General features: G+C 39.3%; 1 protein-coding gene across 1 annotated transcript; it reads left to right on the top strand.

Annotated features, from left to right (window-relative positions):
* The first annotated feature begins 692 nt into the window (after nucleotides 1-692).
* LOC109923252 (33 kDa inner dynein arm light chain, axonemal-like) lies at nucleotides 693-14,900 on the top strand. Its single transcript, XM_020523292.2, has 5 exons — nucleotides 693-757; nucleotides 1,874-2,043; nucleotides 5,788-5,966; nucleotides 7,226-7,390; nucleotides 14,865-14,900. Exons 1-5 carry the CDS (start codon nucleotides 693-695, stop codon nucleotides 14,898-14,900), a joined length of 615 nt encoding a protein of 204 aa, XP_020378881.2.
* Nucleotides 14,901-15,109: the final 209 nt, after the last annotated feature.

The raw sequence follows: 15,109 nt of genomic DNA, 5'->3' as shown, positions 1-15,109 counted from the left end.
TTACCAGCCTAAACAATAATCTCCACGGGCACTAAATGTACAAATAGCTTCTATTTCAAGGACATTTTTGGCAAATCAAAGGATGGAATGTTGAAATAAACACAGACTGAGAAGGCTGTTTCCTTCTCCCCCATGAAGAAAGGTGCCAGGTTGACAACACTGGCTGAAAAATAAGCACTAGAGAATGGAGGACTTTAAAATATAACTGCAATATTCATGACTGCTAACTGCATCCAAGAATCCAAATAATCAACCATGGTCACAGGTTAAAACCTTGTACCTTAAGGATTCCAAAAGGACTTAAACATGTGTATTATTTTATCTTCCTTTGTACTGAACATTGTACCTGTGTGCATACACGTGTGAGGGCCTAAGTGTCTGCACGAAGATTGTATGCTTGATGTTTACAGTAGAAATGCTTAACAACATTTTAATTGGAAAGAGTTATAGCCTTGTGCTAAAATGTTTGTAATGAGATGGCTTAAAAAATGGAACCTAGTTTACACTTTCTCATTGGGTTGTAACAAAAGAGCTTGGGTCTCAGATGAAACAGTAAATGAAAAACTCACTCCTTGGAGCCTTTCTCAACTGCTTCGATGGGAAAATGCCGTTAAAACTGGGAACTGGCTATTCTGTGACTATTGTTGGCTATAATAAGGTAGCAATTAACACATTTTGCCTGTTTTACAGGCATGAAACAGGCATACATCCGAAAAGGAAATGCAACAGGGAATGTGGTTCTGCTGCAAACCAAGGCGTATGAAAGCAATTTAAAAGCAGTGGTTATAGCTTAAGAGCAGAACAGGTTGTTTTTTTGGAACTGTGAAATTTTCTTTATTCTCACTTAACTTAATATGTTCCCTCTTTTTCTGTGCAAGGGATACATTGCTGATGGAGTTGGAATACAAGGAAAAGTAATGATATTCTACAGCATGTTTAACCATTCTGTTGTAAATATGGATATATCGTGAAATAGATTGGGAAGCTAAATGGTCATTTGAAAGATCTTGAAAGTAATCAAATTCTGAAGAAGGCTGATATCGGATTTGAAACATTAATTCTGTTTTTCTGAGCACAGATGCTGACAGACGTGCTGAATTTCTCTAGCATTTTCTGTTTCTATTCAGAGCTCCAGCATTTGCAGTATTTTGCTTTTATTGGGAAAGAATCAGATGTGTTAATTCCTTTTTGTAAATAGGAATCTTGGAAAGCATGAATTGAGTATCTGGGCACTTGTTAATTGTCTGTTTTGAAAGAATGTGACACTTCAGACCATTGTGTTTCATTCCTTATCAGACAGACACAAACACTAAATTCCCAATGTCCACCATTGCATTGGCAGAGGATTCTCTGAAAAATCCTGAAAAATTGTCATAAATGGTACCTATTTTGTTTCTCTAGAGTTTCAATGGATCTTCTGATAAAGTTATATTGGACTCTTGATTGGATAACCACATCCTGTAGAAGCTATTTATGAATTGGCCAGAAATAGCATATCACAATCTGTGTGGATAATGAAGGAAAAATACAAACGCACAACTATGTATTTTAATAGCGGAACAAGTTTTTTTTATTTAAGCTGCTGAAGAACTCTGTACTGTGGTGCAAAGGATGTTTTGTGCCATGAGAACAGTTGTGTTATTGCATTACCTTCCAAAGTTGACTGATGTTTAGTGTTCTATTGTGAAAGTTACTGGAGTAATGCTAAAGTTGGTTCAAAGGCTGGAAAGGCTTCAATATTACAAAACCTAGTTACATCTTTAGGGTATGTACAGGGATAATTTCAGACAATCAACATAATACCCTGCTGGGAAAACATTATAGTGAGGGCAAGATGGGTTAGTTATGGTTTTCCTGTTTCTTCTTTATTCAGACAATGGATGGAGGATGGGAATATGTGGATTCAATATATATCTACCATTCCAGCTACACGAACAGATGTGATAAATTTGCAGGATCAATTAGATCAGAAACTACAACAAAGACAGGCCCGGATGACAGGAATTTGCCCTGTTCGTCGGGAATTATATGGACAATGTCTTGGTGAGTGATGTATCTGTTCACAAATTATCGGCGGTATGTTCCCATTTTCAGTATTACGTTGAATGAGATTCATGGCTGCCGTTCCGCCAAGACTTGTAGTGACTTTTCTCACACAACCTTCTGCTTGTCTTTTCATTAATTGTGGAACTAGGATCTCGGGGGCCTTTTTCATGAAATTGTGCTGCTGGAGAGGTGGAAATGCCCACCTCTGGCAAGAACTTCCATTGTTCACGCTACTGGTGCATATTTAAAGCCCAGCTGTACACCACTTCACTTCAGATGTTGCAAGCCAGGAACTACCCTTCACACACACTGTTCGACTATTATGTCCTTTTAAATGATGTAATTGAAAGTTCAGTAAATTTGTTGGTACCTCAGGGTTCTGATCTGTCATTGTGTCACTACTGACCCTGGTCATGAACATCGCCTGCAAGTTTGCTTTCTCAGGGAGGTGTGTTTAGGTATGTTTGTCTTTTGCAGTGGCAGCCTTTGGTGCAGGCTGTCTGTGACCGAATCTTGTAAAAATGGAGTGACAGTCTTGAATTGTTTAAAAAGTGAATACCGATTATTTTACCATGGCATGCACAATGTTTAAAATGAGATGTGGGGTACTGATGGTTGTAAAAGCGGTGTGTGTGAATCTGATGAGAAGGAAGTTCACTGATTTGTGTGCACTGCTGTAAGAAAGTGAAAACAATCAGGGGAGGGGTGTGTTGTGAATAGTAATTGTGCAGGTCAGTAAGGTGTGAGCTGAGCAAATGAAAGCAGTATTCTCATTTTGACAATTTCAGGGATGTCAGTGAACTTTTTTGTGTGGTATTATAACCATGTGCTCAAATCTAAGTTCTTGGCATTGACCTCATAAAACAAAAGGCAAAGAAGCAGATGTAAACATTTGGCCCTTTGAATCTGCCCTGCTATTCAATGAGGTCATGGTTGATTTGATAATCCTCAACTTCATTTTCTTGCCTTTTCCTATAACCCTTGATTCCTTTACTGATTTAAAAAATGTCCACCTGCGCCTTGAATATCGTTAACAACCCAGCCTCTAGAGCTCTCTGCAGATTAAAAAAAATTTCCAAAGGTTCGGTACCCGCTGAGGGGAAAAAAAATCGTCTTCATTTCTGTCTTAAATGGCTGCGCCCTTATTCTGAGATTATGTCCACTGGTCCTAGACTTTCCCACAAGTGAAAATTACCTTTCCGCATCTACCCTGTCAAGCCTCCTAAGAGTCTTATATGACTGAACAAAGTTGCCTCTTCTTTTAAACTCTAATGCGTACAGGCCCAACCTATTCAACCTCACCTCAAAAGAACCTTTGGTACCTGGGAACAATATAGTGAAAGCTCTCTGGGCTGCCTCCAATGCCATGATGTTATGACTTAGGTAAATGTCCCAAAATTCCTCACAATGTTCCAGGTCTGGTCTAACTACTGTTTTGTATTGCAAGACCTCCCAATTTTCATACTCCATTGCTTTGAAATAAAGGCTTCCTTTTTACCAGCTGAACCTGTATGCTAGTATTTTGTGAGAACTCCCAGATCCCTCTGCTTCAACTTTCTGCCAGTTTTTGCCTACTTGCTTAACCTGTCTATATTCTTCTGCAGACTCTTTGTGTTATCTTCATTGCTTTGTTTCCCAACTATTTTTGTTTCATCTTCAAAATTGGCGATAATACATTCACTACCTGTATCTGAGTTGTGAATATATATTGTAAATAGCTGTGGGTCCAGCGCCAATCACTGTGGTGCAGTAGTAGTTACTGGTTACCATCTTCAAAGTGCCATCCCTTGTTCCAAGTCTTCATCTTCTATTAGCTATCCGATTCTCTATCCATGCTAATATATTAGCACCATTATCATGCGCTTTTATATTATTAAATAGCTTAACGTGTGGTACCTTGACCACTTTGCACTTACTGATGAAGGTGTTTTCTCACAAGTTTCCTGCATCCTGGAGAATTGGATCATTTCCCTTTGGTCCACTGACTGGATATGCCAAGAATTTCTGAGCCTCCACATCTCCCACTCTGGATTTCCTGAAATCAATTTTTTTTTCTCTCAGAAGTTTTATCTGACGAATGCAGCCAAAGTGCAACTTCTCTTTAAGGAGTGTTGATTACCTTTTAACTGGATCATAATCATTACATTGCCAGTTTTGCCAAGCAGATTCACAATCAGTACATAGCCCAGATAATACTAGCTGCATATGTGACTCATGATGATAATGAAGTAGCAACAACACATTCACCTGATCTCAACATAGACACTTAAACTTCATCCCATTAAAAACAAACCCTTCATTAATTTGAAAGGAACCTGGATCGGCATCTCAAGAACTCTAATCTGGAAAGCGAAGGACCAGGTGCTGAAAAGTGGAAACGGAATGGCTGCTTGTTTATTCAGTTATTGCAAACATGATGCGTTGAAGGCCTCTTACTGTGATGTAATTTTTCTATGGTTCTTTTTCTATGGTTAGTAGATATCAGAGACAGAGGAAATTCTGTGCAGCAATACTTGAAAACTCAAAGCTTTTTCTCCAGATAATGGGTCAACTTCTATTATTTCCTAATAAATGAGTCTGTATAATTTTTGTTGACCCTCAAGTATATTTCAGCAGAATTCTACAGTAACAAATTCACATCAACATCCATTGGGTTTTATAGTCCATATTTGGAATTTTATCGCATGACAAATAGGTCTAATGACAGGCTGGAAAGTCAGCTGCTTTGGTTATTTGCAAGACTGATAACCATATTTTAGGGGGACTAGAAACCATTGGGATTGCCATCCCTTCAAAGACAACTACTGGCCCATTAAGATGACCACTCACCTGTTTCTTCTCAGCATTTTACTGACCCTCAAAATGTCATCTTGCACTTAGAATGACTGTTTGGAAGATTCCAACCATGTATAAGGAGTCTTGGTACATGTTTTGTTATGAAAGTATAGACTCTGTCTTTATTATAGCTGTAGAAATGGCAATATTTCATTTGAATCAATAGTCAAAGTTAATCCTTCCATAATATGGCAGAATATGCTGCAATCTCAAATCAGTTTCTCTCTTACACTTTTGCATACTGTTGTAACTTAGTCTCATAATTAAGAACTATAGCGTCCTGAGCTTAGCCAGTCTTGATGACTTCATGTAATTATCTTATGAGAACATTTTACCTTTTAATTTTCTCCCATTTCCCTGCCTTTTCTGAAAGTCCTATTTATGCAGTACGCTTCTCGAACCACACACAGCCATATGGTTATGCTTCATGTGTGCACTTTCTATCTTTATTTTAAAATTGCTCTCATCTAGGTTCTGTAATATAGAGGTTGGTTCATATGTTCCATTCTTTACAATTTATTGAAACTTAATACATTAGCTGGTTTGCACTGAATTGGAGCCTATTATTTGTAAATCAGATTGACTTTGAAAATAATAGCTGCATATTGCCTGATTGTCAATTCTAAAGGTTTGTTTTCAGTTAAACAAAGTTCCGAAGATTGATCCAATTGTAGTGTAGTTGTAACCAGATCAGTATTTCACTTTTTATGACTTGCATGATCTTTCAGAAAGGGCTTCTATGGATCAAATTAATTTGCTACTGAGCAGAACAGGTTTAAACTTTCAAGTTTTGCGAAAATACCGTTCACGTTTTTACATATTATTTTAAAATTGATGGAGAACAACGCTGGAAATAGTGACTGCATTCGTGCAGTAATAACTGCATTTGATTTGAATTATTTACAGATGAACTTATTAGACAGATCACCATCAACTGTCCAGAACGTGGCCTGTTGCTTCTTCGAATTCGTAATGAACTTCTCATGACTCTTGAAACTCATGAGACATTGTATGAAAGTAGTGTTGCATTTGGTTTGAGGAAGGCTCTGCAAGGAGATCTAGAAAAGATTCACCTCCGAAACCGTGTAAGTTGCTACCACAAAGGCTATGGGTGAGATTTAATCCATGTGATGGAAGTCGTGGTCACTGACTGAAGAGTTGGCAAGACCCCTGTGTTGTCTCCTTTGGGAATGCCACCTAATACGGTGGGCTATGTGACAAGGCCCTCAATTTAGTATTATATTTGGATGTGGGGTGGGACGTTTGTCCATGAGCTGCAGTCACTGAGCTACTCTCAGGATCACAGTTAACCAGTTGGGACTACTTAAAGGCAATTGAAGGCCAATGAGTAATGTCACTATATTTGCACAATGTATAATGCATATTAACAATATTACAACTGAGGCATTGGCCATTCTGGATTGGGGAGATACTATGAAAATGATCAAGACAATTTAAACCAATGATCATGATAAACCACTGCCTGTAAAATTTTAAGAAATCTGAAACCCACACCCCACCATCCACCTCTGTGCCACTTTCCCCTGCACTTAGCAGAGGTTGGATGAAGGAGGTAACCAACCCAATTTTCAAGAGTCGAGTCGATCACTTAAATAGTATCATGAGACTATGATAATATTTCTCAGAATTAACCACCCTTTCAAATTCATTCCTTGCTGGGTGGGTTTTCTGAACTAAGCAGAAATTCCAGTAGCCAAAGGGAGATAAAAACTGCTAATTACAGGAGGTAACTGCCTTTCTATTTCCCTTGTAGATTCAGCCTACCTGGTTCTACCTCACATCTACCTCCAATCTCCTCAATCACCGCCACCAATCCTCATTCTGATTTCACTCTCCTGTTGATCTGTCCAGTTTCCCCATTGAGTCCCCCGAAAGCCTGTCCACTCTTCTCCATCTTTGACCATTCTGGTCTGCACCCCAAGACATTGATCTTTCCCTTCCAGCTAAGTCCTGGTGCCAAAGGCCAACCCAGCTGAGAGCGAAACAGCCTCAATCTACAGCATAATAGTCTGAACTGAACTACCAGTAATATGAGAATCCTCAGTATTTATGACTGAGCCATTAGAATTTTGTCGCAGAAAAATCCATTCTGGCATGTATTTGTAGTGAACTCTTGCAAAACCTATGGACTCCAGACTGTTTCAGTATTCTTACTGATTGTACACAGTAACAGAGAAAGATATTGGCAGACTTGATGCTAGTGTCATTGTAATAGCTGAGCTACTTGTATTTTTTTTTATTGAATCCTGAGTATAAATGTAGTTCTTTTCTTTACAGAACTCATTAATCAAAAGGCTGGAAAATTTTTTTTTTGTACTAATAGATACATGTACTAGAAAGAGAAAAAAGTGAACTTCAAAATGAACTTAGTAAAATTGAAGCTAAATATGAGGCAGCTGAGAAACGAGCAGCTGAGAGGAAAATGTTGGATGACAAGAGGCATTCAGAAGAAGCATTAGTCTTTAGAAAGACTAATCAACAATTGAAGGTAAATTAACAAATTTTGAATATAATATTGCTGAGGTATCCTAGGAAAACTTCTGTGCTTTAACGCGACCACAAATGGATTATTATATTACGGTGGTGTCTTTTAAGAACGGTAGGAGGTGGTGGCGCCTGATAGCCAAGAGAAAGTTCAAAGATATCAACTCTCTTCAATCCATCCATTTTTGTTATATACGGACACTACCACTGTGCCACAAGAGGGCCCTTGGATCTATATTTTTAAAAAAAAATTAGCCTATTTTTCTCAGCAACCATTCAGAGATGTTATTACACAACTCTGGAGCAGATGAGACTTGAACCTGGTTCTCTCGGTCCAGGGCTACACCCATTTATTTTTGATTAAAATGGGTCGCCCATTCCACCTGTCCATCAAGTGATCCTTGATGATTGATTTGTGTAAGGTGGCTAGGATGTCGATTTTGAAGCTTATCAGGCTCAGGTGTGAGTGAAATTTGAGCTGGAGCACACACCATATCGTATGTGCTGATTGTCAAAACATGCCAGTGGGAGCATGTAAAACCAACACCATATATTGATGAGAAAGCACCATGGACATTATCAATAAAATGAGAAGGTAAGATAATAGAATGACTCCAGACATCGAGAGAACAAAGAGAATGCCATCTCTTCTCAGTAACTGAAATTTCTAAAGCCTAAAATAAGATTTATAATATATTAAAAAATAGATTACAGATCATTTTATTGCAAGATGGCAACACATTCATCATTTTTTCTATTGAATAGGGACCTTTTTATATTAGCAGCTACGATTAATAGTCTAATAATAACTGACTGATAGCTCATAGTAGAAGGAAGATTGGTTAACAGATATTAAATATTGGGCAGTATTATATGCTTGCCTGCCAGCAGATTTGAAAGTTGGGGTTAGGGGGTGGATGTACGTGGAATCTACTGGTTGGCCTTCCTATTAATAGGCCACCCACCCCTGGTGTGTCCTGAAACTGTATGGGTGCCAGGGAGCTCATGAGCGGCCCTTCACCCTTAGGCCTACTAAGGCCTTTAAGTCACTATTAATGGACACTTAAAGATCTCCCTCTGTTGTCACCTGTATCTATGTGTTTGGGGGAGAGGTTCATGCCACATAGGAAGCACAGCAGTTTTAGCAATGTGGGCTGGTATTGGGCAATTGGGAGAGAATTCTTTTGACTCTCACCCCATTGCCACAAACCCTGATCCCACACACCCACAGACACCTATTAGTCCAGATCCTCAGCGTCAGGAACTACATATAGTCCCAGAAATGGCTACCAGTGGTGCTTCAGGGGTTACAGAACTGCTGGCCAATCCAGTTAACTAGCATCTCTCCCAAGTGGGACTTCTTTCCAAAAAGGGTGTAGACAGGGTGTGAAGAAGGCATTTGGCACACTTGCTTTGTTGGTCAGAACATTGAGCATTTCGGGATGTGGGTGTCGCTGGCTGGCCAGCATCTATTGTCCATCCCTTGTTGCCCTTAAGAAGATGGTGGTGATCTGCCTTCTTGGACCGCTGCAGTCCACCTGCGTGGGTTAACCCACAATGCCATTAGGGAGGGAATTCCTGGATTTTGACCCAGCGACAGTGAAGGAACGGTGATATATTTCCAACTCAGGATGGTGAAATTCTTGGAGGGTCACTTGAAGGTGGTGGTATTCGTATGTATCTGCTGCACTTGTCCTTCTAGATGGAAGTGGTAATGGGTTTGGAAGGTGCTGTCTGAGGATCTTTGGTGAATTTCTGCAGTGCATCTTGTGAATAGTATACACTGCTGCTACTGAGCGTCAGTGATGGAGGGAATGGAGCTGCACCCATCCGGGCAACTGGGGAGTATTCCATAACGCTCATGGCTTGTGCCTTATAGATGATTGACAGTCTTTGGGGACTCAGGAGGTGAGTTACTTGCCATAGTATTCCTAGCCTCTGACCTGCTGTTATAGCCTCTGTGTTTATGTGGTGAGTCCAGTTGAGTTTTTAGTCAATGATAACCCCCAGGATGTTGACAGTGGAGGATTCAGTGATGGTAACACCACTGAATGTCAAGAGCTGGTGGTTTGATTATCTCTTATTCGTGATGGTCATTGTCTGGCATCTGTGTGGCGCAAATGTTACTTACTAGTTGTCAGCCCAAGCATGGCTATTGTCCAGATCTTGTTGCATTTGAACATGGACTGCTTCAGTATTTGAGGACTTGCAAATGGTGCTGAACATTGTACAATCATCGGCAAATATCCCCATTTCTGACGCTATGGTGGAGGGAAGGTCATTGATGAAGCAGCTGATTACAGTTGTGGTCACCCTGCTATAGGAAGGATGTTATTAAACTGGTAAAAGTGCAGAAAATATTTGCAAGGATGTTACTGGGACTGGAGAGTTTGAGTTATAAGCAGAGGCTGGATAGACTAGGACATTTTTCCTTGAATGTAGGACGTTGAGGGGTGACGTTATAGAGATTCATAAAATCTTGAGAGGCATAGATAAGGTGAATAGCCAGGTCTTTTGCTTAAATTAGGGGAGTCCAAAACCAGTTGGCACAGGTTTAAGGTGAGAGCGGACGGATTTACAAGGGACCTAAGGGGCATCTTTTTCACTGAGAGGGTAGTGCGTATATGGAATGAACTGCCAGAGGAAGTGGTAGAGACAGGTACAAATACAACATCTAAAAAATATTTGGACAGATACATGAATAGGAAAGGTTTAGAGGGATATGGGCCAAATGCAGGAAAATGGGATTAGTTTAGTTTGGGAAATCTGACCAACATAGACAAGTTGGACCGAAAGGTCTGTTTCCATCTTTATGACTCTATGACTCTATAAATCTTGCCTTAACACAATTAAAGCTGCTCCCAGCATTACCTTTCTGCAAGCCTGCCTTTAGGACTGTAGGCAAACTTGCTTACTCCCTGATATTAAGAGAAGGAAATTATTACACCCTGTAAAATGAAGCCCTATTTTTCAGCACTAATAAAGATTCAAAATAATATTGGTTAACTTTTTACTGTGAACTGTGAAAAAAGTACTAAGCAGAAATGAATTAGTTTAAAGCCAATAATTATAATACCTAGACTAGCCAAACAAAATTACAGGAATTATAAATTTACTCCACCCAAAAGATCTTGCTGACTTAGGTTTTGTAGCATTCAAAGTTTTTTATGCATTTTTGGTGGTATGCGTTATAGCTGACCTGTGTAAAATTAAGAAATTGGCTCAAATTGCTATAGTGTAATAAATGGTGCTATAACGATAGCCCTAGTCTTCAGCAAACAATTTGTGCATCTTCTTTGCAGCCGTAACTTTGTATTCCTTGCTCTGTTCAATCACTCTATGATCTTTGTATGTTATGATCTGCCTGCACTGCACGCAAAACAAAACTTTCACTGCCCTTAGGTACATGTGACAATAATAAATCAAATCAAAACTGTCCAATATTGTTGTGTTTTCCAATAAGCCAGACCAAATAAAGCATCATGGATGTTTCTATAAAAATTGGCATCTTTTAGAAATATTGTAGAAGACTTTTTTTGTATTCACATGAACCACGAGTTAATATATTTGTGATGCCTTAAGATCTTTGGTACCAAGAAATTTGATAAAAGATCTATTTGTGGAGCTGATGCCTCATTTCTACATAAAAGTTGAGAAAATTCCCCCTCCCACATTTGTCCTCTGTTCCTTGTTTAATGCACGACAACAGGCTGGCTGCATAATTTGAGATATGTCACCTTAGAAAAATCTAGTTGCATAACAATTTAATGCAGCAATGGCCTTCATAAATTTGTGCTGAAGTTGTCATTTACACATCACCCTTGAAAAGGTAGCATAGTCTGTTGACAGTGTCCCTTGTGAAGTCAGGACAGGATTCATCTGACACGCCAATTGGAACTATCTGGATTTGCAAATGCCAACACATATGCAGCCTGTAATACCTGATTTTCTTGTCCATTAGATTCATCTAAATATTACATACTTTTCAAGAAAATGGAGAAAGATAAACTTCGCAATTATAAGCTAGTCAGTTTAATGTCAGCAAATGGGGATGATTTTGTACATATCATGTTTAACTAACTTGATTGCATTTTTGAATGAGATAGTGAAGAACATGAATGACAGCAGTGCAGTTGATCATGCATATGTAAAATTTCAAAAAGTGCTGTTAAATGTAAACCAGGCTAGTTTGCAAAATGGAGCTCTGTGGTATATGAGGGCAATAACATTAATAACATTAAATTCAAAATTGGCTAGCGGAAAGCAAATTTTGATTTGATTTAATTTATTATTGCCACATTACAGTGAAAAGTTTTTTGTTTTGCATGCAGTACAGGCAGATCATACCATACAAAGTGCATTAGGGTAATAGAACCAAGTGAAGAATATGTTATGGCTGCAGAGAAGGTGCACAAAGAGCGAGATCAATATTAATTTTAAAATTTGAGATGTCCATTCAGAAGTCTAATAATAGCTAGGAAGAAGCGGTTCATGAATCTGTTGGTATGTGTGTTTTAAGCTTTTGTATCTTTTGCTTGATGAAAGAGGTTGGAAGATTTTATAACCGGGTTGGGAGGGATCTTTGATTATGTTGGCTGCCTTCCTAAGGCAGAGAAATATAGATGGAGTCAATGGATGGAAGGTTGGCTTACGTGATGGACTGGGCTGTGTTCACAACTCTCTGTAGTTTCTTACAGTCCTGGGCAGAGCAGTTGCCGTACCAAGCTGTGATGCATTGGGATGGAATGCTTTCTATGGTGCATCTATTTTAAAAAAAAAAGCAAAATGGTATGTGGAAGCTACTAGAACCTGTCTGTTGTATTAGTGGAGGCTATTTTCAAAGTGGAATGAGTTAGCTATTGGCTATCTAGTGCTGTTTCCTATGCTTTAGTGCTGGAATCCCTGATGTACATTAATGACTTAGGGTACAATGCATGATTTTGAAATTTGCAGATGGAACAAAACTTGGAAACGTCGTAAATTGTGAAGAAAATATCAAGAGACTTCAAGAGCTCATGCACAGTCTGATGGAAAAGTCATAAAAATGCCGGATGAAATTGAAAACAGAAGTGAAAGATGGTACATTCTGGTAGAAGGGATGAGGAAAGACAAAAGTTAAATAGTACAATTTTAAAACAGAATCAATAAGAGAATGGCTTCGTGTTATGGTGAAATCTTTGAAGGTGGCAGAAAAGGTTAACAAAGCCATTTATAAATCATATAGGATCTTGGAACAAAAACAGAAATAGCTGGAGAAACTCAGCAGGTCTAGCAGTATCTGTGGAGAGAAACCAAAGTCAATGTTTCCAGCGTACTGACCCTACATCAGAAGGATCCTGGAGTTTATATTTAGAGGTGTAGAAGACTAAAGCCAAGGAAGTTTTATATTTATGTGAAACCCTAGTTCAGCTGCAGTATTCCATCAAACTGTAGGCACCATACTTTGAGAAGAACATGAATGCTTTGGAAAGAGTATAGAAGAGATTCACGAGAATCATTCCAGGAATGAAGGATTTCTGTTACATGAGCAGTTAGATCTTTTCTTCTTAACGCAGGAAAAGCTAAGGAGAAATTTGATTAGTGATCTTGAAAGCAACCATCAGCTTCTAAAAAGAAATTCAAACTCTCAGTTATTAATGGGAAGAAATTATGCCACAACTTTTGTTGTACAACAGCTGAACAGAGCAAGAACTGATTATATGATAGATTGGATTTTCTATTCCCCTGCTATGATATTTGATGGCAGGGGAGCTTATAAATGCGGCCAGCCCATGGCATGCCCACATGCCCCTGACATGTCCCATTTTACAGGGAGGGAAGGGAATGTGATTGCTGTGTAGGGCAGGCCCACTCTCTTTGGGCCTATTGATGTCCTTTAGTAGTCAATTAAAGGGACACCGGACAGGTGCTAATATCATCTTCTAATTTTAACTGTTTACATTAATTCATCTCCTCACATTTCTGAATTTGATTATTTCTGCACACCCAAACCTGTGGTGACGTTATCAGCATTCATTCTTAAATCTGGAATATTAAATCGAGAGAGGAAAGTATAAATTGTTAAAGTCAAATAGCTGCACAGAGGCCATTATCCCATCACCAAGTCACCCTTTATTTACACATGCAGAGTACGTGGGCTGTGACCAGCCAGCTCAAAGCCAGTCCCTAGACTGAGGAGACTTTCTAAACCTCCTGTGTATATCTGTCAGCTGGGGCTCCCTGATTTGCCCAGGTTAACAACCCCAATTCAAGGATCTCATAGTCAATGAAATTCACCTGCCCATGGTTCCAATCACTGTATTAGAGGAAAGTGGATGTCTGAGGTGAGTGCATATGTAATTTCTTGCTTCTGGTTATACACTTTCATCACTGCTAACTTCACCACCCCCTGCACCCCCAGAAAGAAAACATTTCCTGAAGGTTGCATCAGAGATAGAAAGGCTGTCAACCTGCAAACAGGTATCTTGTTATGAGTATTAAAATGCCAATTCAGTCATTGTGTAATTTTGAAACACCACCCCCCACTCCACAACCTCCCGGCTCAGGCTTATCCCACTTCATTTATGTAGTCCCAGGGGCAGAGTGAAGGCAGCCTCCTGGTGGCAGACCAGATAGTCAGTGGTTTGGGAAATCACTGAGCACATTTCTGTACCCGTACCTACCCAGGCACAGCCTCAGTCATTGATTGCTAAGTGGAAACAATCCCCTTCATAATATTGGTCAGCCAGCTGAGGATTAAGTAGTAAAGTGGAACCTGGTGGAACAGTGGCTCAGTGGTTAGCACTACTGCCTCACAGTGCCAGGGACCCAGGTTCGATTCCAACCTCGGGCGACTGTCTGTGTGGAGTTTGCATGTTCTTCCTGTGTCTGCATGGGTTTCCTCTGGTTTCCTCCCCCAGTCCAAAGATGTGCAGGCTAAGTGGATATGGACATGCTAAATTGCCTGTAGTGTTCAGGGATGTGTAAATTAGGGGGATGGGTCTGGGTGAGATGCTCTGAGGGTCAGTGTGAACTTGTTGGGCCAAAGGGCCTGTTTCAACACAGTAGGGATTCTCTGATTCAATATGGGCTGTTGTGAATTTCTACACATTTGGTTACTGTCTTGCTTAGGTGGTTTGCTCATACACATCTGAGAAAGCTGTATGCATTATTAAAATGGGATTTGCCTGATTTTGATGTCAATTTTATTTCAAGTAGAATATATATAACCCTCATGTTGTGACAAGGTCCAGTTGATGATAAACATGACCCTTAACCACTCATTGGCCAATCTGTAAAAACCTGTCTGATTGTTGTTCTCAACATGGTGGAGGGTTGGAATATGCATTGTCACACGGACATTGAGTTCTGGACCCAAATGCAAAGTCCTGGCAATAGTCTTATTAGAACAAAATACTTTTTATTTTCTACAGTTTTTATATATAAAATGTTTTCATACTCTGTTCTTGCATAATAACAGTATTTTTTCTTTTACGTAGCTACAACTTGAAGGCATCATTACTTACAGAAGATGAATTGCATCCTGCTCTGAGTCCTCTGAAGGTACCATTACATTTAATGAAGCTTTAATCACTAGTTCTGTGGTCATGCCTAACATGTGGAGAAAGAAGAAAATTACATATGCATTAATGCTGCATAAACATACAAATTAAAATTCTCAAGTTCAATTTTCATAAATTAATGTTTACCATAAATCTCTCAAAATAAAATATCGGTATTATGA

This window comes from Rhincodon typus, chromosome 5, assembly GCF_021869965.1.
Source record: "Rhincodon typus isolate 14 chromosome 5, sRhiTyp1.1, whole genome shotgun sequence".
In the NCBI taxonomy this organism is placed as follows: domain Eukaryota; kingdom Metazoa; phylum Chordata; class Chondrichthyes; order Orectolobiformes; family Rhincodontidae; genus Rhincodon; species Rhincodon typus.
The sequence above is the reverse complement of the archived record's forward strand: the minus strand, read 5'-3'. Positions and strand labels throughout refer to the sequence as shown.